At 46.7% G+C, this 25,835-nt stretch overlaps 1 protein-coding gene across 1 annotated transcript in view; it reads right to left on the reverse strand.

The window, feature by feature from the left end:
- The window catches only part of LOC135815904 (uncharacterized), a 30,840-nt gene extending 8,864 nt beyond the window's left edge, over positions 1 to 21,976 (reverse strand). Inside the window, exons 1-23 of the mRNA XM_065329251.1 lie at positions 21,136 to 21,976; positions 18,775 to 19,256; positions 18,611 to 18,652; positions 17,941 to 17,976; positions 17,238 to 17,285; positions 16,702 to 16,746; positions 14,985 to 15,020; positions 14,200 to 14,247; positions 13,528 to 13,572; positions 12,694 to 12,747; positions 11,802 to 11,843; positions 11,065 to 11,154; positions 10,410 to 10,706; positions 9,850 to 9,894; positions 8,096 to 8,176; positions 7,765 to 7,885; positions 7,091 to 7,179; positions 6,584 to 6,661; positions 2,833 to 2,886; positions 2,541 to 2,604; positions 2,037 to 2,116; positions 1,390 to 1,496; positions 1,161 to 1,194 (exon numbers count right to left, since the gene is read on the reverse strand). Coding sequence (XP_065185323.1) covers positions 1,161 to 1,194; positions 1,390 to 1,496; positions 2,037 to 2,116; positions 2,541 to 2,604; positions 2,833 to 2,886; positions 6,584 to 6,661; positions 7,091 to 7,179; positions 7,765 to 7,885; positions 8,096 to 8,176; positions 9,850 to 9,894; positions 10,410 to 10,706; positions 11,065 to 11,154; positions 11,802 to 11,843; positions 12,694 to 12,747; positions 13,528 to 13,572; positions 14,200 to 14,247; positions 14,985 to 15,020; positions 16,702 to 16,746; positions 17,238 to 17,285; positions 17,941 to 17,976; positions 18,611 to 18,652; positions 18,775 to 19,256; positions 21,136 to 21,502 — 2,385 coding nt within the window. The 5' untranslated portion in view covers positions 21,503 to 21,976. The remainder of the gene's footprint in view (positions 1 to 1,160; positions 1,195 to 1,389; positions 1,497 to 2,036; positions 2,117 to 2,540; positions 2,605 to 2,832; positions 2,887 to 6,583; positions 6,662 to 7,090; positions 7,180 to 7,764; positions 7,886 to 8,095; positions 8,177 to 9,849; positions 9,895 to 10,409; positions 10,707 to 11,064; positions 11,155 to 11,801; positions 11,844 to 12,693; positions 12,748 to 13,527; positions 13,573 to 14,199; positions 14,248 to 14,984; positions 15,021 to 16,701; positions 16,747 to 17,237; positions 17,286 to 17,940; positions 17,977 to 18,610; positions 18,653 to 18,774; positions 19,257 to 21,135) is intronic.
- Positions 21,977 to 25,835: the final 3,859 nt, after the last annotated feature.

The raw sequence follows: 25,835 nt of genomic DNA on the forward strand, positions 1-25,835 counted from the left end.
CTTGAGGAAGAGTCTTGGAAGGTGCCTCCTGACTCTAGACCAGCTCGCAACCCTGACAGCCGAAGTGGAAGGCATGATCAATACGAGGCCGCTCACATATGTTGACGACGACGATGTGTCCTCATTCTCACCCCTGACACCGTCACATTTCCTCTGTGGAGGAAGAACGGCAACCGGTTTTCAGACGGACAGCGACGAGGAGGACGGTCCGGAGACACCAGCAGCCAAGGTCACGAGGATGTGGAAACGGCAACAGATACAACTGGATGTAGCATGGAAGGTGTGGGAAGATGAGTACCTCCCTGCTCTGCGCGAAGCATCAATGAGTCAACACCGACAGTCACGGAGTAGCATCTCTCGGACACCAACAGTCGGAGAAGTGGTCGTAATCCAAGAGACCGGCCAGCCACGTGGAAGTTGGAGACTCGGCAGAGTGGTAGAAATCTTACCTGGAGTCGATGGCCAAGTCAGAGCTGTCAAGCTGAAGACGGCTAAATCGAAGGCAGTGTTGTCGAGACCGATCAGCAAGCTCTATCCGCTCGAGCTGCACGTTGTGGATGACGTCGGAGCAGTGGAGGCTGGTGATATGGAACACCGCCCGGCACCGGCGACGGCTATGGAACAGGCAATGGCGGACGAAGCTGCTCCAACCATGTTCCAGCCTAGGCGGGCAAATCGCAAAGCAGCAGAGAAGGCCCGTGAGCGTATCGCAGAGTGGGTAAGATAACTTTCGTTGTCGGGAATGTCATGAATGTCACCACATCATGAAGACTACTTACGATGTCCAACGACGACTCTGATTACCCAGCTGATGGCACGCGTACATTGTGAATCCGAGTATTCCCAATGTCGCCTCCATCTCATCATATAATTATACTCTCCTGCATGTTTGTCTCTGCTGCTCATCACAAACTACTTAAATCTGAACTTGTTTTCTTCTTCTCTGAATGCACTCGTTGCTAGCTGCCGAGATTTGTTTTCTTGTAGTTGCATCATTGCATTCCGCTCCGCGCTTGCATGATGCACGCACGCACACACACATACGGGGGTGGTTGGCAAGTTTTTTGGATTGTGGTTGAAGGTGAAGTTTTTAGAAAGGAAACTGTGGTATGAGAATGAGTCTGATGAGTCTGTCTTCCCCTACCGTTCTCGACACTCACCGCCCTGATCTTCTCCGAATCAATTATCCTGCATCTACATGTACATGAAAGCATAACACACATAAGCAACATAACTTAGTGCAGTCATGTCAGGATCCTCCACATACCAAGCAAATTACAGTAATAAGTTTGATGTTGGGAACCCGAGACAGTGATATCGTGTCAGGCTATGGACACCTGGCCCACACAGAGGTATAAATGGAGGCATGCGTTTAATTGTTGGACCTACCGAGCTTTCTCCGAGCGCAGTTCAGCTTCCAGGCGCTTCACGTAGTGGTCGTTAGTGGGCGCTTGTTCCCGTATCCTGGGCATTGACCAAGACCGAGGCATACGCACCTGCGAAGCCCGACACACCATGCTTAGAACAGTGAGAAAATGGTATTATTGGCTGTAGCTTGCGTACACCGTGATGTTGTTTGTGTGTGTGTGTGTGTACAGGTGTGCGGCATTGGGCAACATGGGGCCACAGCTTATTAACCCGTGGTTGGCTATAACCATGCATCAATATTCACAAAAGGTCTACGAGATCACTTCAGGTAGACAGTAACTAAGACTGGATGAGTGAGTAGCTTGGACGAGTTCATCCAACTGTGTGCAAACAGGAAATGAGTGATGCAGCATCACTAAGCACATACAATAGACATCAAAGCAACCAACTGATCAGTTAAAACGGTCAGTATCATAGGTAGCGGTACAGGCAGTATGAGAGTGCCACCTGACAACAGACCAATGTGCCGGTACAGCCAGTATGAGAGTGCCACCTGACAACAGACCAATGTACCGGTACCTGTATGAGAGTGTCACCTGGCAACAGCCTGGCAATGCCTCAGACTAACTGTTCCATTACTGAAATCCTCCAGTGTATCGGTGCCTCACCTGACGCTCGGCAATCCTCGCGCGAAGACGGGCGTTCTCCCTGCTCATCTCATCAAACAAGTCAGCATATAGCTGATTGCCTGTGCATGTCAACATAGCAGCACCGGCGCATAGGATGTGATGGTCTAAGTCTCAATGGCAGTAGCTGAAGGATATTCCCAATAGGACCTTCAAATGCGAGAGAAGCCTGGACATTTACCAGGCATGCTCACATGTTCATGTGCCTTGAGCCCGGCTATCGGATTCCATAATCAAACACTGATCCAGGCTACTGGCTTCTGAAGCTGTTTGGGGTCTGCTCCAATTTCACAGCCCACCACCTCCAAACACGTGCTGGAATGTCCAGGGTTTGGGGTTTTCAAGCATTTTGCTGCTTTCACAGTGCTACTTGAAGCATGCCATTACATCATCTGGATTTACCTTGTATTTAGGGGGTTAGTACTCATGACGGCACATGAGTACCGGGTATATATACATGTACCTGTAGGTGACAGACACACTCACGGTAATTTCTCTCTCCGGTTCTGCGACTTGCTTCTTGGATCCTGCGCTCGTATGCACACAACTCCTACATCGAAGCAGTCAGCAAACAGCAAAGCACTAGACTAGCCAAGATAGAAGACTGATTGTGCACTAACACCTTATCTCAAATCAATGCCAGTCACTACCTAGAGTCGTTTGCAAAGACCCCTTGCAACAGAAAAAAACTGCACTTCTTCCGGAAAGTCTTTTCATGCTCAAAGTGGTTTGAGCTACCTTAAGAAATAGAACCAATCGCCACATGTCGCTGGCTTACCGCATCGAGGCTGTTGGCTCTCTTCTTCCACTCCAGGTTATTTTGCACTTCATTCTGTGGAGAAAGTAGCATAGATAGCAGCATAAATATTACAATTTAGCATTTAACCTGTTTTACTGATACACATAGAACATTGGAAGTTACACATACATGCATAATGTGTAAGACTGAGATCTGCAGCAGTGGAAAGAGTGCTCCAGACATCCAACTGTGCCGGGGCAGTGGCACATGCCACTAAACAGTGGGTTGCTGACAATCTTTTGCAAGTCTGACTTCCAAGCACTGGGTCACAGCATACCGGGCATTCAAGTCCAATGCTTAGCGGGGTCTATGGAGTGCAGAGCACGGGTCAACTTGGGAGTTGGGTGCCCGTGTTGCAGCAGAGGAAGCGTGTGAGATGCAAGTCTGTGGACTTGAAGACGCCGATGGTGTCCTGATGAGGTTCGCCGTTCGTAGTTCTTTGTAACGAAGTCAATCGTAACTTGAAGGCGTCAATGTCTTGGCAGTGTTGACACAACAATGGGCTCGTTCGACGAAGCTGACATCTGCCGACTTGTGGGTGCCTTCGTTCTTACTACTTCCTCCACTCGTGGCGAAGTAAACCAGAAACGAGCTTCTGCAGGCTGTGGCAACGTGCTGGCTTGAGTGCCCCGCTGCCAAGATGAGAAGCACTTGGTTGTGTCTGTATGGCTCCTTCCATGGCATTCTGGAGAGTGGCGGAGACAACAACTACCAGCGCCACCGTGAAGGTCGTCAAGCTCACAGTTCGAGCGAAGAACTTGGCGATCTCCACGATCAAATCATGTTTCGGCAACTTGTAAAGGCTGCGGAACAAAATCTGGCAGCGCTGGAGGCGAAAGTCAGCGAGGATGCAGACTCGATGTCATCAGGGAGTGAGCCGTCATCATATTCAGACGAAGAGTGAAGCTGGACTGCTTTGAAACGAGTTGTGGGACATCAGCAAATAACTATCTCTCAGATGCTGCTTCTATTGGCCTAGTTTTACAGAGATGACGGCCCTGCCACGCTGAAGACTGCATCCGGCAGTGCTGCAGACTGTGCATGGAATGACATTATCTGCATCTTCAAATCCTTCAGACTGAAGATCAGTATTGACTTACAACATCAAGACAACGAACTTCCTCGGCTATGTACAGTTAGACCTCCCAGCCATTACATACAAGCCATATGAAAGCTCGGCAACACACCTCTTTACCTCCGCATGGACTTCAACCAGCGTCCAATCTCTATGATCAATGCCTGCCAGCTGGAAATCATCACTGGCGACAGAAAGACCAAAGACGCTAGTAAACACAAGGTGTTATCTCATCCCCAAATGCCGGCACAGCACAAGTACCAGCTATTTTAGAACAAGCATTCAGGAGTCACTAACCAAAATATCACATATTGACTTGGCTGCTGGTACATGCATCCAGCACCCAAGGTGGGTCATGCACCCCCCCCCCCCCCCCCCCGGCTAAGCACTATCCCACTGTTTGGCCTTCCCATTGTTGGATTTGGCTCATGTTATCACAAATCAACTCCTCTCACGGGCCTTTTTCAAAGGATATCAAGAAATATAAGATAATAGTCCGGGACCAGACTGCCCCTTAATAAGGCAATATGGAGGTTCTACATTTTGAATTTCGGAATATTGTTTTGACTACTGCAGGGATGAATTTACTGTCATTTTTTTGCATAGCAGTTTTCGCGACGCAAACTCCAAAATGCGTAGCAGTCCTTGATTTTTGATTAGCACTTTTTCTTCCACGAAAAAGTCCCTCCAGGACCGACATCCCTACCGCCTTGCTATGCATATCCGACTTCGAATGTTTCACCACATTGTCCTTCTTCAGAGCAGTCCCCGAAATCCCGTCCACAAAAGACCGACTAAAATTTCTCAGTCCACGGAGGGAGGACTCGTGCTGTCTGCATAGCTGGCAGAAAATTAGCGTCGCCGCTGCACCTGTAGCTTTCTCAGAACGAAGCCATTTCCTCTCGACATCGACCTCTGCCACCGGGGACCCACTTCTCAAAGGTCAGTACTCTGTCGTACAGACATGTTGGAGGCAGAACCAGACTAGACAAAAACTACAGCTTGGACAATTGTCAGAGAGAAGGACGAACGCGATTCCAGAATTTCCTCACGACCAGAAAGACCGACTGGCTACAAGCAGAAAGCTATAATATCACGAAAAGAGGTAAGTAAACCAGAAAGAAGAGAAAAAAACAAGACTTCCAACGGGATCGTGGAGGAAAGATGATGGTTATCAGTACGGAATGTACCTGAACTTACTTTACTGAATGAAAGCCGCGCAAAGTGGTACGTGTAGTTCAAGTAGGACACCAGTACATGCAGTCAGTATGTGCACGCGGAGCCAGCCACAGTTCACAGGTACATGTACTCAGTACTAGAAATCACACCTTACTGAGAAAAAAGCGGGGTCTCTGCACTGTACAGGTGTAGTGAGTGTACGACATAGTCACAGCATCACTTTTACTGACTGCGCGAGCTAGTATGCAGTGCTGTTTATGCATCGCAGTTTCCTGCGAGTCGCTGTGATTTTTGAGTCGCACTCGATCGATTTTGAATCGCAAACTGCGATGCGATACCGGATAAATTCATCCCTGTACTGGGTCCAATAGGCGGCAGAGCGGTCAAACTTTCGGGAAAATTGAATGGAAGAAGCAGTCGCGTCGAAAGTTATGTTCGACTTCAGTCGAGAAATATTCCGAAATTCGAAATGCAGGACCGTCGTCTCTAATCTTACACCCTTCTGTGTTGTCTGTCAGCATCTCAGCTTCGGCTTGCTGGTCATCTGCATTGGTATTCCTCCTAGCACAGAACTTGCACTCCTGATATTGCCAAACCTTAACATGCTAGAACAACATGCCGGTGTTGTACAAGCACTGCTCTTCTTTCTCACACCTCGCATCAGCCACAACTAGTGCAGGGTTGGCTGCGGACAGCCTATTGCAATACAGATGCTTCTCTTTTATTTCAAATATTCAGCCAACGAGAAGCGTACACTAGTTTTGGTGCATTAGCAGGAACCTCTTTTAAGAACACCAGCTAGGCAGATACTTGAAGTACGAGGAAATTTTCCCATTCACGAGCTGTGGTTATACCCTAAGCGCAGCGCACCTAGAGCTGTGGTTATACCCTAAGCGCAACGCACCTAGACAAAAGAGGGTTTGTACTGCTTACTGGATAGCCAGTGATATTCATTTGACAAGCTGAGCGCTGCTACAGGCAACTTGACTAGATTGTAGAACACTTAGGGGCCGTCGCAGATGTTTTCGTAGTCCCTGAAACAAACAATCTGTCATGGTTTATTTCATATTCCTACCCCCCCCCCCCCCCATTAACCCAGCTTGCTATGCTGAGTGAAGCAAAATCGCATGTATGTACAGTGCTGGTTGGCCCACATCCCCTCCTCCCCCAAAGGATTGATGTCCGTTTCATGGATGGCAAAAAACCTTTGCGACCATCCCTTACTATCCTGTACATAGGTGCTACGTACAGAGTAAAGAAACCACTCAATCGTTCCGCAATAGAGTGGTTTCACATCCCTATCATGTGACTAAATTTGCATAGAAAGTGATCATGCCATCATTCACGGCATGTGGACAGTGGAACCAACATGGCCAATATCATGTGACCTACTATAGCAGGTTCAGGTGTTGATGGGGTTGGAATCAACATGGCTGCCTTGTATGGTCATGTGATAGATTTGCAAGAGCGTTATACCTGGAGTTGTTGCACCAGCGCCTGTTGATCTCGATGGGCAACTTTCAGTTTAACCAGCTCCACAACCTGATCTTGGTACTGGACAAAACGATAAAAAACGTATGATAAAAAACATGGCTGATAACACACCTATGTTTTGCTTGGACTAGATTTGAAGATGGAAGACAAGAAGGTACACTCCAATCTCTCTTATCCGGACCTCCAAGTTACGGGCACCTCGGTCTACCCGGAACCCCGTGGCGGAGTTTTAGTGGAAATATTACTACTCGTTTGCCAATCAGTTTGTGAAACTAGTGACATTATATGCCAGATCTCTGGCATTTCCCTATCAAACCATGCGTGATCAGCGTTATGTTCATTCATTATGCGCAAAACATTTTTTCTGATACATATATAGATACTGCACTGACTAGGTAAGCACAATTGATAGCTAGGAGAACACCGTAGGCCAGCACACCATCGTGAAGAAGACAGTGCCAACATGTATGGAGCGTGGCTTGTATTCACCTTTATTGCATCATTCTGGACCTGAATAACTTTCTTCTTCACATCGCGCAGCTGCTTGGACACAAAACCAAACTTTCTGCACGCCTCCACTGTTTAAAAGGTAAAAACACACAGAAGATGAAGAGATGTGAATCTCATTTCAATTTCTCTAAACGTATTTTCCACAGCATATGCCGCACTAGAGTCGAAGGACGCACCCAGATTTTTTTGTCGCGAAATACAGATATCTACCCTGTTTATCACGGTTAATTTGACTCCAGCGTAGTATAAGCCGCACCGCACCGACTTTCTTTGGGTGAACCACTGGTGTTTTAAGAGCGTGCCATTCATTTCTGCGGCTCGCTATCACCTTATGATCCTACGTGGACACGGAATGCCTAACATTTTGAAGTAATACAGCACAGCTATGAAGCGGAGACCTCAGGTCCACCGAGTACCGCACTAGGTCTCACCACCCTTTTGCTCCTCAAAGCTAACCAGATTGGACTTGCTGCCCATGGGCACTAGCAGAGAGAGAGAAAACAAGCATGCAGTAACAACAGTATGTGTCAGTGCTACCAGGCTGAGTACAGTGGAGCCTGCCTATCGGCACAGACAACCTAGTGACCAGACACAATTATTATTGGTCTTGCACAGCGAGGCAGAAGTATACCATGGTAGCCATGGTTACTCACAATGAGCAATGAGTAATGCATCCTTTGTCATTTCCCGGAACTCCGCCTCACGCGCCACCACTATAGGCGGACCACCTCCTCTTGCTTCACTGATATCTCTTTTCAGCCACTCGTTTTCTGTCTGAAAGAACAACAAAGACAGCAGAAACAGCAGCAGCAGCAGCAGTGGTTCCAGCACCACATGGCTGTGTAGCATCACATGGCTGTGTAGCACCAAGTGCAACTGTGTACCTTCACGGGCACCACACAGTGAGGCAGTGCATGCATGGTAACTTCACAAAGTAAATTCCCACACCGAGTGACAGAAGCCTGTGAAGAGGCCCGGCAGTACCTCAAGTTCTTGTCGTCCCTGCTTCAGCTGAACAATTTCTTGCGCCATTTCCTGCACTGCATTCTTGTGGTGTTCAACCAGCTGCAAAGCATTGTGAAGTAAGCAGAACACATACTGAGAAATAATTGAACTTACCGAAGTACTGTATTTTTCCCTAACCGCTATTGATCATATTGAACCGGTAGATAGAAACAAGAGGCCTCAAGCGTTGTTGGTCGACTTGTATCCGGTAAAAAAACGGTTCACATGTAGTGTTTTACACATTTTGCTGAAGATTGTACTACCAGTATGCTAAGACTGCCCGGATGCCTGAGTTCTATGCCCGGTGCAACCATCAGGCAGCATGTGTATTCTTACTGCTGCTTTATTGTTCCAAGTATCTGTTTACAATTTTTGAAGGACGCTTCACGCAGCTTCATTATACTTGAATTGTTTGCAGGCAACCTGCCTACACTCAAGAGAGCACTGCATTTCACACAAATCCATTGGTATCGTTACAACGTTTCGGTCTTTATGACCATCATCAGGAATGAAGTGGACATGGAAAGAACAGCAATATAAAAGAAGGAGGCAAGCAAGCAAAGCGCGGTACATAGTGACAGCGCGCGTAGAGAAGTGCAAAGCACGTCATGGTGGGTGTGCATTACTACATATACATGACAACACAAGCACAAACGGCGAGGAAAGTAGATACCGCGCTACAGCAGTGATAACAGCCCAGTTCCAGTCTCACACCACCAGTGAGGTGTGTAGAGCCCCGCGCCACTCGCAGTAAGGTGGTGTTATAGCAGATCCCAGCCACTGTTGTTGTTAATTTCCGGGGATCGCTCCCTGATGTTGATGGCCTCCCGGATCCTCCTCCTGGGGCGGTCACGCTCAGAACCGAGAACCCGGATACCAGAGAAAGCCGTTGCTCCCAATGGCAATGGGTCAGATGCATGCTTGGCCGCGAAATGCTCACCCAGCGCGGTGCCGCTCACTGTGTTGCGTGCGTCGTCGTTGTGTTCTTTTGTCCTGGTGGCGAGGCTGCGGTACGTCTCTCCGATATATTTATCACCACATTTGCACTCGAGGTGGTATACGACGTTTCGCTCTGTGCATGCCTCTGAACCGGACATGCAGGCGACACAAGCAGCTTTGGGCCGCCCCCGTTTACGGGGCTTGGACGGGTCTACATACCTGCGGCATGGTGGTTTGCTAAGACCAAAACGTTGTAACGATACCAATGGATTTGTGTGAAATGCAGTGCTTTCTTGAGTGTAGGCAGGTTGCCTGCAAACAATTCAAGTATCTGTTTAGTTTAGTTTAAACATCTCTTATTATTATTTTTCTCACCCCACACCCCTCTACTCTGTTATCGGCCCTCTTAAGAGTTGTGTTTATCACTGTTGAGGCTTCCGATGGAAAATAAAAGAATACTACTACTAAAGAATACTACTATTCTATTTGCTATGCCCCACCCCGTGTGTATGCACTATGCGACAAAACAGAATGACCCAATCGTTGTCCGCTTCAAATGCCCGGTTTTGAAATCAGATGAACAATGTGTGTTGCCTTCTCCCTGATGCACAACAAAGACACTATTGAAAGGCAATTTTACATGCTCCCTCTGTCCAAATAGTGAGGTAGCTGCTGAGCATGTAGTTGCTGCACTCAATGATAATGTTTGAATGTGTTTCAAAGTTTGTTTAGCACTGGCAATGGATAGTGAGATCAGCAAGTAGTCCTTCTGTCTAATAAGGTTTTAATTTTACCCTCTGGAGCTCCTCCTTATCCCGTGTTGCTGTGCCGCTGTGTCCCTGTACATGGCACAGTACAAAACACACGGAGCAGTGCACACCGTGATACTGATGACCTGTGTTAATACATTGGTAGGCAAGCCAAACAATAGGTAGTGTGGATCACGTGCGCCTCGTAAGCGGCCAATGGTTTGCATTGACACTGTGTGTGCGCGTGTGCGCACGTGTGTGTGTGTGTATGTGTGTGTGTGTGTGTGTGTGTATGTGTGGTGTGTGTGTATGTGTATGGTGTGTGTGTGTGTGTGTGTGTGTGTGTGTGTGTGTGTCCTGTTGGGTTTCGTGACGTCATCATTTCCAGCAGAAAACCCCAAGATGAGTGCATCATAAGTCACTATAGTTATAGGCAACGATGTTTGAGATAAAACATGTGTTGATAACAAACACAATACTGCGGGCAAATGCGAAAATCACACAAACCACAACACTCTTGTCTATGTGTTGACAAGATCAAGTGACAACGACTATGATGATATCTGCACCACTGCTAGCACAGAGCTCTACACAAGACTGCCTACCTGGTTGCGCACGAGCACTTCAGGTCGCTGCGTCGGTGGCAGCTTGTCGGTTGATGACGAGCGCGACCTGTCTCCTCGATTGTGACGATTGCGCCGCCTGCGTTGCGGGCGGCGGTTAGCACCGCAGCCAGCTCCCTTGCCACCAAAGTTGGGACATGTGCAGCAATGGCGGCCGTTGCCATCCGGGATATTCTCCTCACCGTAGTGCGGACATGCACAGCAATGCTTGAACGGATCCTCTGCTGCTGCTGCTTGTACTGCTGGTACAGGCGGTACGTGAATCTCTGGCAGGATCGACTGCACAGCAAACAAAGCGGCTAGATGATCACTTGCAGGATCTAGGAGCGTAGAATGAACTGCATCCTACAGGTGGTGATTCCTTATACACATCATGCCACAATGCAGTTTGCACTGCCTAGTTGTGACGAGTGTGCACAGATGATCATTACACCAGTGTACACGGTAGTATTGATGTGTCTAATTAGTTGTTGTTTACTAAGCTGTGAGTGAACACTCAGTCATTGGCAACGGGCTCTATGAAAGTCGGTAGGTTCAATTCTGGGAACAACCTAAATCATCAAAGCATAGGTGGCTGTACTTTCTCGACTGTTTGCCCCTCATGCACGGGCAGCCAGTCTACAAGCTCAGCACCTACCCTGTGTATGACTGCCGGGGGCCTGGGCGGTGACGGAGGTGACGGTGGAGGTGTTGCCGGTGAAACTTGCACACCGATGGTATAAGTGTCCTGCAAACGAGTGGAAGTAGCCAAGCGGAAATGAGTAGCAAAAAGGGTACTACACAGGAAGAGCAATAGCGGTGGAGATCAACATCCCACAGTCGCCTTGCCAGCATCAACATACCAGCGGTCACCATAAATGGGCCAATGGTTGATCTTACTCAAAATTGTTTTTGCCGCACAGTATTCATATATTTATTTATTTCTGCACCTCGTAGCCAATTGAATTGAAGAGAGGGTGAGACCAACCACGGAAGAAGAGAAAAAAGAAAATGAAGAGCGCGTACACAAAAGGGGGAAGGGATTAGCAAGTTATGGAATGCTCTTCCTATTATATTCTTGATGTCTCTCCAAAAGGTGGACCATACCGAAGTTATTTTTCTTGCCGGGTTTTCAGTATTTCGACCGGGTTCACCATTGACAATTGTGCAGACATGCTGCTCCAAATCCCATTTCTAGCCGACTTAGAATTGTGCTTTGAGCCTAGTATAATACGGCCTAAATTGGATTTGAAAATTGCCAGAGATAAATTGTTTGTGCATGGACTGCAATCATAGTGTTTGTCAATCCACAAGAAACTCTCAAGGCTGATTTCCCAAGACACCAAGCAGATAACTTGCAGCTGTAGCTGCCACTTTCACTTCGTCACAACGTACCGGTCCCTCGCACTGCATGCCAACATCAACTAGTTCCGGAGGCTGCGCAGTGTTGACAGAGAAGAGCATGAAACATAGAAATGCTTGGTAAGCTACACACCAAGTAGCGGGTACTCGCAACCGCTTTCAGACTGATGATACACAAAGTTCATAGCATTCAGGCCCTGCTCCGCTCCCTAACACACAATTCTCGATACAGTGAGGTATGACTCAGTTCAAAGCAGACACAATAGCCATGTTGCATGTTCTTCATCACCAAGAAAAGTACTTTAACACAGTCATGCATAATATTATCACCAGTCTTCAAAGTATTCCCTTGTCATCCGACGAAAACACTTCATATGCAGGGGGGGGGGGGGGGGCTTACCCCCAATACCACCCGCAAAGTCATGATGTCACCTCGATGCAAAGCTGGTGTTTACAGTGATGTGGCCACATCAACCACTATTAATGTATTTGTAGATATTGTCATGTGACTAACTCTGCCGGGCAGGGCTATGTACACTAATATACATGTCAAATACATGTACAGTCAGACCTTGCGTATCCGGTCCTCTTATCCGGATCCCTCGCCATCCGGAAGAAAATCGTTGGTTACCGATTTACAGCATAATGCTATGCATACATACAGAATGTGTGTTCAATTATCCGGTTCCCTCGCCTATCCGGACATCTTTGTGGAAAACGGATGTGTTCGGTTATGCGAGCCTCTGACTGTACTGGCAAGTGGTATTCATCAGTTCAAGGGATTGAAAATGGGGGAAATGTCCTTAAATCTTAACTGTCACCAGCAGGACTCAAACACACGTGTATGTTGGTGCAGAGTAACATCGATGGTAGGCAAGGAAGTTGATAGTAATATCCACTGCAGAGTAAAGAGGATAATGCTTACCAGGGGAATGGGACTTGGGGTTCTTGTTGCTGTAGCCATGTCCCGTGTGGCAATCTTGATTGGTATGGGGATCAAGAGAAGTTCACAATCACAGGAACAATACACTAGTTACCATGGTTACTGGCAGCGGTCACAGACAAAGCACCTGGAGCAGCTCTGCTTTGGTCAGGGCCGGGACCCTTCACACGGAATCCCATCATACGTCTGCAGGAAGTGTGCTGGGTGAAGGCTGATTCATGGGATTTCCTCATAGAATTCTTACCGTCGGCACGGCATCGCCGCACACAAGTTTGAAGTGTGAACTTAAGACTAGCTCAAGAAGTGCACAGCACCATGGTGGAACACTGTTATCACATAAACTCCACCAAAGCATTGCATAAATGCAGTGAGTGAACAACCCGGGCGCTGTTTGCCCAATCATCAACACTAGCCTAACCATCTCCCCATCCAACGATGCTGAGGTGACTTCCTGAACGACTCATTCTCACGAATTACCTGAATGCTCAAGCCTGCTAGGAGGTGATGGCATGGGCCAATGCTCAGCTAGGGCATGGAAGGATCCATGGGCTTAACACATCTGTCAATGAAATCCAGGCAAGAGGATTAGCAAGAGGCAAGAGGATTATGCTGATACTATTCTGCAATGCCGCAGTGGAAGAAGATGAAACGTTATGACTCTCTTCTGCGTTGAAATACCAAACTGGTTTGCATTCAGGGTAGAAACTAAGTAACAATCATACAGTTACAGTAGGTAATAGAGCACCTGGTGCACCACAACGCACTCGACCTCCATGGAAGTCAATAACTGACTGCATTTGGAACTACAGAACATACCACTGGAGCTCGTCGGCACTGGGTGGCAATGGTGCGTTGCGTTGGCTGTGCAAGTCGTTGAAAAAAATAGAAGAAATACGCGTACGTCAGTTGAGTGCGCTCACCTTCCCCATGTTAACGTTACTTCTCAACTTAGAATCTCCCAAGTTGGAAGACTGTCGGCATGGGCATTCAAGGTGTTAAAAAGCTAAGCACCAGGCCGTGGAATGTCAGTACCACTTCAGTCAGCACTGTGCTAGCTTTCGCACCTTCTGACTCATGCACCAGTATGTTGTTTATATATTAGTGTTGGGCAACTACAGAGAACATGTAAACCTTTGGTCTTTCTCTTCAAGTTTAATCCTTGGCTCTCCACCCGAGTCTAGAAATGCACACAGTGAAGATAACGTTTAAGAAGAGGTGTAGTTCCACAGTACAATATTTCACAACTGAAATGGATCTAGATGTATGCAGACATTCTCTGCACACTGAGGGGGATACCCTCATTCCGAAAATGTCAGTATAATGACAGCTGATACCTACTGGATCTTTAGTGCCTTCCTTGCAGTGCAATAGCCTAATAGAAACCAGGGAGTAGTAAAATACCATTATTTTACTACTCCCAGATAGAATCACTATCGTTTGGATGAGAAGACTGTTGGTCGCATTGCAGTGCCTATTTACTGCACATACCTTTCTGGGTGGCTCACATTGCATGCCAGCATTGTGGTAGGTCTTGATCTGAGAGCATAACAGTAGACAGAACATGCAAGAGAGTAGTTGCCACCCAGTAAAATGCACGGTTTAATTACACCATAGCTTAGCGGTAGAGCATCAAGGATCCCCGGTTTGAGTTCCGTGCTACTTTACTACGAGGGCTGCATCTCACTAGCATGTGTGTATTCACAGGAAGCGTGAGTTTCAAAGTCTAACTAAAGGAAGATCATAGTGAACGGTGCTTGCTGGGAGGATGAATACACAATCGATTAGTGGAAGAGCATCGCTGACCATACGAGAGGGTCCCTGGTTCGAGTACAGGCAGTGGAAGTCATTTTTTCTTGTAAGATTATCACTTTGAGATGCTGATCACAAGTCCTGCTGCATACACTGAGAACACACGTATGCTGGATTAGCATTTTTCTTTGAAGGTTGGGTGTTTACCACATTGTCCTTCGTGAGAATGATGCCTGAAAGCCCATTTGCAAAAAACGGCTGAATGATACATGTGCACACAGATTGAGTGTGCCTGCACCATATACACTGCGCTGTATGCATGTTACTTGACAGCGCAGGCTAGGCATGGATAGTCGGTATGTATCGCAGTTTTCTGCGAGTCACGGTGACTTTTCAGTAGCAGTAGATTGATTTTGCATCGCAAACGGCGATGCGATACAGGATAAATTCGTCCCTGAGTATGCCATGCGAACTATGAGTGACTCAGCACAAACAGCAACAAGGATACAACTTCATGCAAGTACCTTGGTTTGTGTACTCATTGTTTTCTTCTTTGGCGGCTAATTCACACACACAGAAAACAGCATAGCAGAACCATTAAATACACTTTAGAAAAGAATATTGCCAACTTGCTAGGACATGCCTTCATTTTAGAGTAGCACTAGTGTTTGTCACTCTATTCTGACATGAGCTGTGTGCATGTGAAGATTGTCGTCAAATTGTCCACCTCCAGATTTTCTCTCACTCTCTCATCTAGTCTATATCACGGGCCTGCCGTGTATCATGCTTTGTCTTGTAATGGTTCTCTATCAACCATGCAGGCGTTGCTGAAATTTCTTAACACTAACGGCAGTTCTATATACGCTGTGAATATGCTGTGCGTCAAGCGAAATTACTGGTCAGTCGGCGACACGCATTTTTCACAAAAATTTGCGTTTCACCTGCTGGGAGAGTATGCGTGTACTCGAGTCTCATCCTGAGCACGTTTTTTTCTTCTTTTTTTCAGCTCCAGTATAGCTGTATTTTTCATTGCAAAGCCGGCCTCGATTGTTGTGTTCGTTGTTCAAACGAAGTGGACATTCAATCATGAAGGCAGAGGACATAGGAGCCTGATTGGAGTTTCTCGTGCCATAGGACGGCCCCACAGAGACACTTTGGGATTTTCTGAATATAAAATACCGTACGCACGATGCTGAGATCAATTTGTGCGATATCAAATTGTTTGTGATCTACCACATCGAGCAGAACGGGATCCAAACACAAGCTTACCGATGGTTAGGCTGCCGACCTGACTGGACAAATGATTCCTGGCTTCACCAGACGCCAGAAGTCGGACACCATGTCCTTTGCTGCGACGTCCATCTCCAAAAAGAACTCCATCTTCGTCGTGAAAAGGCTTGAAATACTCAATATTCAACCGAGATTCGCGGTCTCACCCTTTCTTAGATCGAATCATTTTTTGTTGTAACAGTTGCAGGGCAGATCCCCGCCACTACTTCAACAGAAGATGGCTCCAAAGCATGCCTGGAACAAGCCATATCGAGGTTGCAAGCCACCCCTCTCAGCACTTTTTTTGAAGAAATTCGAAATTTCAATGGTGGAAGACATACTATGAAAAGAATTTCAAAAAGTATGTTTCGCGGAGCGATCGCTCAACCTACGTCATTCAAACTTTGCAGGATGGTTCAGACGTACATGCTAGGCATGGAACCACAGAAGATGATATCATAGCTGACACACAGAGTCACACACACAGCAGATTTGTGTGCACAGATACTAAATTAGTGGACGTCGTCATCTTCTTCCCGCTGATCTCAAATGTACTATGACGTGCTATTTCGCCTGACGTTTCAGCCAGTGCACAGTTTGAGGGTAATGTGAGTTCTGCGGTTGTAGACGTAATACATACAGAGCGGATGGATGCAGCAGATCAGACGGCGGCCACAGAGGAGGATTATCACACACACACACACACACACACACACACACACACACACACACACACACACACACACACACACACACACACACACACACACACACACACACACACGCACGCACGCACGCACGCACACACACACACACACACACACACACACGTGCACGCTCACGCACCCGCACACACACACACACACACACACACACACACACACACACACACACACACACACACACACACACACACACACACACACACACACACACACACACACATACACAAATGGAAGTGATGCGACATACCGGAGGAGCGAGCTGACACTGAATGGCCCTGCTCTGCTGCTGCACCTGCACAAAACATCACGGACAAGAATTGACATTTCTGTTCCACAGCTAGCCACCATTACTAGGTCATTGCTACGGTGCACAGATGTAAGGTAGTCTTGTAATTCTACCCCTCCAGATGAACTGCATGGCGTATTCTATTTTCATTTTTACGTCAAACAAAACCCTCCCTATGATTCATAAAGAAGGGAAGCAGGAGAGAGCTCGGCTACTGACACCCGCTATCCAAGCAAGCATTCTTTTTTTCTTCTAGTCAGCATCACAGTTATATATTTTCCCTTGCATCAGCATTGTGAAGAAGAGGCTGGTGCGACTTCGGCGATACTTGTATAGTGAAAAGGAAAGGGACACTTGGATATGAGTTATGAGTAACTATCCACCACTGTAACTGTCCACCACTGTAACTATACGCTTCTAGGACCAATCAGTAAAATAAGTGAATGATGATGCTGTTCTTGAGCAGCACGTTTTGTTTCACATACATTGTATTATACCTGTTTGGGCGGTTCACACTGCATGCCAGTATCACGGTGTGTCTTGAGCTGAACCAAGCGACACAGAGAGAGAGAGAGAGAGAGAGAGAGAGAGAGAGAGAGAGAGAGAGAATGAGTGAGAGAGAGAGTGAGCGAGAGAGAGTGAGTGAGAGAAAGCACAGGAGAGAGGCATTAGTATAATAATAGTTTAAAGTACGCAGTGATTTCCAGGTCAGTGTATATGTGTATAGGTGTATAGGTGTATAGGTGTATAGGTGTATAGGTGTATAGGTGTATAGGTGTATAGGTGTATAGGTGTCTGACAGTAGGTCAAAGCAGGTAGTGGGATTGGGTCCAGACTCTCTAACTCCTACATGTGACATACTGACACATTTTTATTGCTGCAGCATGCTTTTGTGTGTGTGTGTGTGTAGGATATGCATGATACTGTGGTTGCACACGTAATGATGGTGATGATAGAGTAGCTATTTTCTGGGCACAGTATATATTTCTGTAAGATTCGAGGCCTGGACCCTGTGGAAGGCAGCTGCTTGCATTTCTCTTTGTGTGACTCGGGTTTGGTTTTTGCACGACTCGGGTTTGCATGCCACGCATTACTCATGAACTGGTTTGCATGACTGGTATGGCGAAGTCCGTGGACAAACTTCAGGGACCACACACAACATGAAGAACTCAGCACTAAAAACAACAACCACACTCTCACCTGTGTCTGTACGCCAATTGAAGTCCCAGGGGGTGCCTATTATGCATGATTGTACAACAGTAAAGAAACCGGCAAGTGCCATCCAGTCAAAGCAATGTCACAGTACATGTGCCCATGTGTGCCTTGGCGCTCCAATTGCTAGAAGGCAAGGGGCAGTCATTCTTTCCTGAAGAGAATGACTCAGTGTGCCCCAGCCGTCCAGCAGAAGTCAAAGTCGGAATAACGTACTACATGATGGCGGCTTAGGTACAGTCAATACTTAACACATGCAGTGGATACGCCACGGAGAAGCAGACTATGGGAGCAATATGAAATAACCATCAACAACGGCGGCTGCGTCAGTGGATGTTCACTTTGGCAAGCACCACACTCATGGCTTACTTCACTCCTGTGCTCACGAGATCTTAAAAAGCAGCAGCAGTAGACAAGAATCAAGTGGTGCTTATACAGTAAACCTGTCAAAGCGACCATTCTGATAAGGCGACTACCTGCCCCAGAGGACCACTACAGTATCAAGGGATGTTGTTTCCAGTAAAACGATCCTGGATCAGGAGACCACCTGTACATGTACACAGAGGCCACATTTGTCAGGTCCTTTGATCGGTCGGCTTAGACAGGTTTCCCTGTGTACAAAAAGCAAGAATCAGAATATTCTAGTCAATCAGATTACCGGTTTGAGTAGTCGACAGTTGGTACCTCTGTCGCGTTTAGTCTTCGGCAGATAGGAAAAGACACGCAGAGAAAGAAGCACAGTGAGTTAGTAGTAACACACGGATGATCAATGGCCCTGTACAACATGAGATATCTATCAAGATCACTGGAACATTGTCTTACCTTTTCCGGCCGTGGAAGCAGGGCTGGGGGTGGTGGTGTCGGTTCCCTCGGTGGAGTTGGTTCTCTTGGTGGCGTTGGTTCCCTTAGTGGAGTTGGCGGCGGAGGTTGTGGTTCCGGAGTTTTTTCCTTCGGCGTCGGCTCGCGGGGAACCTCTGGAGATGCCGGCGGCACTGGAGCATCCTTTATACACGTTGCAAACACAACAGCACCCGAATGGTTGCGATAGAAGTCGCCAACGTCTTGACAGTCCCATGCCGATGCCCGGAACACTCTGATAGAACTTTCCGTCCTTTCTGGCAACTCCATGTCGGCTTCAACAAACCGCTCCAAGTCCCACGTATCCACAAGGATGAAATGTGCCTCTGGGTAGTTTTTTGATATCAGATTCCTGTTGTTCTCGTCTTCGGCTTGCTCTTCGGTGCTATCAGAAACCGGGTCTCGATAGCACCAAGTTTTCAGTGTGGTGAAAACGTCGTCATATTCTGCAGCAAATCCAGGACATGTAGAACATGCCGGCACACACACACACACACACACACACACACACACACACATACACACACACACACACACACACACACATACACACACACACACACACACACCACACACACGCACTCACACACGCACGCACACGCACACACACACGCACACACACACACACACACACACACACACACTCACACACGCACGCACACGCACACACACACACACACACACACACACACACACACACACACACACACACACACACACACACATTATACAGATTGCACCACGATTGAAAGCAGGAGGGGGCTAAGGGGAGGAGGTGGTGTTTTCTGCACCCGGTATCTGCACCTGTTGATAATCAAACGCCTAGAAAACTAGCTACATGGCCAACCCCCCCCCCCCCCCCCTAATTAACATCAGCATGTACTTCAGACTGTTCATAATCCATGCAGTAATGGATCCAAGGAGACAGTGTAAAAAAAACGCAAGTCTTTTGACACCGGAAAGTACTCCAATACTTGCTCTTTGTCATCAAGGACCCTACTCACATTTAGCCCAAATGTGTGTGGGGCACAGCAGTGACACAGTTAAAACAATTGCAAGGTGTTGTGGCACTTGATGAGAATGTTGCGATGTTCTATGCTAAGAGGGAAGTTAGCAGACTGGAACATCCACTGGAGTGGTGGAATCTGAAATCTTGCCGGCTAGTGGAGCTTGCTTCGCTTGCTTGTCGCGTGCAAATCATGCTAACTACATATACGGCAGAATGATGAACAAACTCTGTTGCTAACCACTCCCACTATTTAAATGCAGGGGTCCAGCTCTTTCTTTTTCATAACAAATCCAGGTTTGACTTTGTCTGCCCGCGGTATTTCCTCAGAACCAGTAGACACTTTCTCTGTAGCAGTGACTGTGCGATTATCTGCCAGCACGGGCACATCATGTGCCTGTCCTCAGTGATGATGACGAACTGAGCCTGACTGTCCATGCTTTTATCGGGTTTTATTTGATTCTGATGATTTGGGCAGGTGGTTCAGACTAACTTATCCAGGAGCCGTGGCCGATGATGTGCTATGCGCAGTCTTCATAATGTTCTTTAGCAATGTTTTACTTCAATCAAAGTGTATCAGATTACACATATCTACAGTGTAAAACTTTGCATACTAGTATTTCTGAGATCTGACTGTCCAAAAGAACTAATCCGAACATTGGTCGCCAGGCGCGTGCCCCGTGTGGGTTCCTGGGTGCCCGGAACCCCTCTTTTTTTCGCTCAAAATGCAGGATTTTGCTTCATTTTTGGAAATTTTTCCCGGGGGAGGCCCTCGCAACCCCCCTTGAATGGCACCGGGGCACGTGCCTGGTCGCCAGCCCCAAGAACTATTGAGTATTGGAGCACAGATGCATGCAGTGTAGTGTAGTGTAGTGTAGTGTAGCGTTTGCAGTGTAGCGTAGTGTAGTGTAGCGTACAGTAATACTAATAGCAGCTCAGAGTCTTACAGAGCTCAGAATTCAGTTGCAATGATTACAGGTATGTGCCCTACGTACTTAGTTGTGTCTAAAGCCAGTGTCTAGACCCACTGTGGTCGGATTTAGTAGATGCACCATCATCTCATTTGCTTTATATCAACAATTCATTCCTCCTTTGCATAAAAATATTTTTATTTTCTATTTAGTCGCACCTATGACTATGTAAGAATGCACACTAGTTGCAGTTGCCAGATCAGATGCAGATGGTGTTAGTGATGGCGAAAAAGACAAACGTACAGGAGCAACAACATTCTAGCAAAGCTGAATGCACTGAGTCTGTAAGGTAGTGGACGTTCCTAGACTACAGCCCATCCCGTCAACATCCCGTCAACATCTGCTTACGTTCCGACACGAGAAACTTGAGGAACTTGGTTGGAAAAGTCCCGTCTGTCTGACTGTCTGCTGTGTCAACGTCGGCAGCACGCCAATTGCAAGTGCCAGTTTTCCCAACGGCATTGCGGTCGCTGATCTTCAGTCGCTCTTCGCCTTCTGTCGACGTAGGGTTTACGTACAGGCTGACGCAGCGGTTGTTTTGCTCGTCGTACGGACTGAAGACGTACAGAAATCCATAACCCGTATAAATTTCCGCCTCCTCTGTGCTCGGCAGGTAATCGGTTCCTATGATCTTCACCTTGATGTCTTTAGGACCGCTCAGAGGCGGGTACCAGGTCTCGGTGAAGGACCCCTGGCTGCCGGAAGGCTCCGACATGATTTTGTAGTTGGTGCGGCGTCGTTGAACTAAATTGTCGGAACGCCAATGAGCAACTCCGACCCCGTGTCACAGTTGTATTTGACCCTGCGGGGAAGAACTGAGCGGCACGCCGTGTCACTGGACACTGTGTAGGTCACGCGTAGTCTACATGTACATGGCCTATCAGCCGAGCAGGTTCACACACATGAGACTGAGGCAGTGAGGCTTGAGACTGAGGAGTGAGGGTGCCGCACGACGCTGGAACCCAGCACACGGACATTCTACTCCTTTTCAACTCGCTCAGTGGTCTCTCCCGCAACTCAACGCAAGCTTCACCCTCAACTACCAGAACTAACAGCCCCTCCGACCAATGCTTGCTCTTTCTTTCCGGCCTGTAAACGGCTACATCTGAAGCCGGCGGGCGCGCGGTTTTGTTGCAGTTTATTTAGACCCACATAACGTAAGGTTGCTACATAATGTGGTCTACTTGTGGAACAACATAATATTTGCGGTGTTATCAAGACGTTGTGTACTCAGTAGTCACTTTGTACATGTACTAGTATCGGCACCGAGCTGATAATCTTGTGCCCCACCATACTGCATGCAGAGTAAGACACCATGACAGAGCTACCTCTAAGCCTAAGCCTAAGGCTAAGCTAAAGCAGAAGAGGCCTACATGTAAGCCCTATGCCATAGCTATGCCAACGTTAACGACGTGCACGTGCAACTAGTGAGTAACATGACAAGTGTGTATTTTTAGAAGTGCTGTAGAGTGTAGTCTTCGCACAGCACGATCGTACGTAGATCAACGAAGTAGATCTACGAGCTAGCTGCGTACTCGGCAGACGCCAGTGCAGTACTGCAGTAGACTATTTTCGGGAAAGCAACTCGGTGACATGAACACTGACTACCACAACATTAAAACTACACGCACGAGCACAAACAATGTAATTGTTACATGACTTGTGTTTGTATCTGTCCTGATCATTTCGTCTCTTCACCAAACATTAATTTTCGCCACGATACCATGGTGAAGGTCCCAGGTTGATCGGAGCAGCCGTTCCCGAGTTATACCCGCTTGAAGTTTGCACGAAATTTGGTGACAGGTAGCTGTGTTTGCTAACTAATTACTGAGTTGAGAATGTACCCCGACATCTTTTGCGACATCGACACAGTCACACTGTGCTAACCCCCCCCACACACACACAAACCGGCTGAGGCATTCTTTTGCTTATTCATCTCACACGTAACGTTACACGTACATGTACATGCGCACGACTACTAACTACAGTCGTCCCTCTCTAATCCGGCACTTTATAATCCAGCACCCTCGATAAACCAGCACAATTTTCAGTAGCCAAAATGTCCTCTTCATGCACATTGCAGCAGTAAATCGGATTTGTTAATCCAGCACCCTCCCTAATCCAGCAGATTTTAGTGGCACAAATGGTGCCGGATTATAGGGACCACTGTATTACTAAGTAATAGTTAGTATTTTGTAAGACTAAGTCTTAGTAATGTTGTACATGTAGTTGTTTTTGTTGTTTGTTGTGATGTTTTGTTTTGTTTTGTTTTGATGTGCTGTGGAAATGACGGGGAGACTGTGTTTTATGATTTCCATGTTTGAGTGGAGTCTCTATTTGATCGCTTCTTTGTGGTTTCTATTTCATGATTTCAGTGTGTGAGACTTCATTCACTCTTTTTCTCTTTAATTTTCTTCTTCTCTTTAAAGAAATTGGGTGTTTCTTGCATACACCATGTACACACCTTCATTTGCTGTTCCTTTATGCCTTCTTTTTGATGGTTGCTGTTGCTAATTTGGATTGGAACAAAAGCGATTCGCCCATGAACTTAGTAATCCCTAAGAGAGTGGTGGACATCACGCAATTGCATCCGATAAAGAACTTTGAAAGGGAGTTTGTCAACTGACAACCGCTCTATTCAGTTACTATTCACATTGTGAATAGCAACTGAACTGAATAGAGCGGTTGTCAGTTAACAAACCCCTTTTCTTTGATTTAGTAATACAATATGTAGTTACTATAGTTAGTACTAGTACGCAGTCCATTATAATGTAAGGAATTAGGTCGAGATGCTGCATTTCTTTCTTGCTCTTGAAATGGTTTGTGACGTGTTTCCGTGGGTGCAGAGCATCCTAACGTTAATTGCGCAGCCGAGCACGGTCATTATTTCTTGATCAATGCTGCTTGCATAATTTTGTAGGCTATACTATTAGTGTATGTGACCTTGAATAAATCATGGCACTACATTACAGTGAAACCTGTCCAAGACGACCGATCAAGAGACCTTCAAAACGTGGCTTCGGTTATCAGGTGGTCTCCTTATCCAGGGTCATTTGACCGGAAGTAGCATCCCTTGATCCTGGTTTCAGTGGTCTTATAGGACAGGTGGTCGCCTTATCCGAGTGGTCGCCTTGACAGGTTTTACTGTATTATCATAAGATCAAATCTTGAACTATCAGTATCACCGTATTACGATCGAGACAAACCGGCAGATTTGGTATGCGGATGACTCCAGTGGTGCTGGCAAGATAAGAGCGGTTCGGGACTGGTGGATAACAATCCAGGAGCACGGCCGCCTGTATGGACATTTCACCAATCCGGACAAACCCCTACTTCTCGTGAAGCCCGGATTGGAGGAGGAGGCTTAGTTCTCATCTGTTTGAAGGCACGGGTGTCTGCATTGTGACTGGCAGCACTAAGTATCTGCATTGTCACTGGCAGCACTAAGTATCTGCATTGTGACTGGCAGCACTAAGTATCTGCATTGTCACTGGCAGCACTAAGTATCTGCATTGCATATGTACGCAACAAGTCTGTAACGGACCAACTTATCTTGCTAACCCAATCAATGGCTGTAAATATTGATAATGGCACTAATTTTGACCTGATATCTCTAGATTTCAGGAAAGCTTTCGACCGGGTCGACCACTCTATACTCCTAAAGAAATTCGGTAAGATTGCTACAGCTTCGTCAGTAAAATGGCTGAAGAGCTTCTTAGGGGATCGACAAATTGAAGTGAAGGTACATAGCACTAAATCGAAGAAGCGGAGCATCAACTGCGGAGTGCCTCAAGGTTCCCACCTTTCACCACTCCTATTCCTACTCTATATAAATGACCTGCCCAACGCTATGCAACATTGCACGCAATATCTATTTGCAGATGATGTCACCCTCCTACTGGCTTACAAACCTGAAGACACCCTCGCCAGTAGAGCGAACATGCAGTCTGATCTCGATGCATGTCAAACATGGAGCAGGAACAATGGAGGTGAATTCTCAGCAAGCAAGACATCCGTGCTGTACCATAGAGCTATCAATGATACACCTACTGCAGGAATCCAATACCAAATGTACAATGAGCCATTAACGGTGGTTTCTGAACTGCAACATCTTGGCATCACCTTGACCGACAACCTGGATTTCCGCAAACATGTCGCCTCAATAACTTCGAAGTTCAGATATCGAGTGCACCTACTGTCAATTATGTCCCAGCAACTTACGCCTTCGGCAATGATCATACTGTACAAAGGGTTCGTAAGACCTGTGATCGAATATAGCTGTACGGTGTGGTCGTTTGGATCTAATAAGAAACCCATGACCACTCTTGATCAATTACAGGCAAGGTTTGCTAGAGCTCTACTGAAAAAGAAAAAAATTGCATTTGATTACACTTCTTCCAAATCTGTCTTAAATTCTAAATGCTCCCTAGAGTCTATAGCCTATCGTCGTCAAATCATCAATCTCACTACTTTTCACAGATATGTTTTCCATCATCGTGATTACCTTGCTGATTTCCATTTCAAGATTACGAATAGTGAGCGACGACCAAATAAAATCATTCTTCCCAAATTTAAATCATTGTCTAAGTCTCTCTTCATGTTCCGAACTGCTATTCTATGGAACTGTTTACCCCCCAGTCTAACATCGGAAGCCTCGCTCTATAAGTTCAAAGCTGCCCTCAGGAAATTTACAGCTGACTATGCTTATGCAATCAACGGAATTCCGCCACCTTGCAGTTGATTTTCCCCATTTTTCTCCTCATCAATCCCTACTTCTCTTTGTACATACATCTACATCTACTGTTCTTTCAATCAAATGAACCCCTCGATAGGCACATTGCCTTTGGGTCATTTCATAATAATAATAATAATAATAATTCGTTCTCACTTTTTTGGTTTTTGTTGCTGATACACACTTGTCACGCTTAGTTCTTACTTGTATACCCTTGCTTTCTGCACACTTTTGTGAGAAATCGCACCTCGATATTCCAGTGCTGTCATTGTATCGTGTCACCCTACCTTGATTGCTATTATTATTTCCTTTGTTC

This window comes from Sycon ciliatum, chromosome 4, assembly GCF_964019385.1.
Source record: "Sycon ciliatum chromosome 4, ocSycCili1.1, whole genome shotgun sequence".
In the NCBI taxonomy this organism is placed as follows: Eukaryota; Metazoa; Porifera; class Calcarea; order Leucosolenida; family Sycettidae; genus Sycon; species Sycon ciliatum.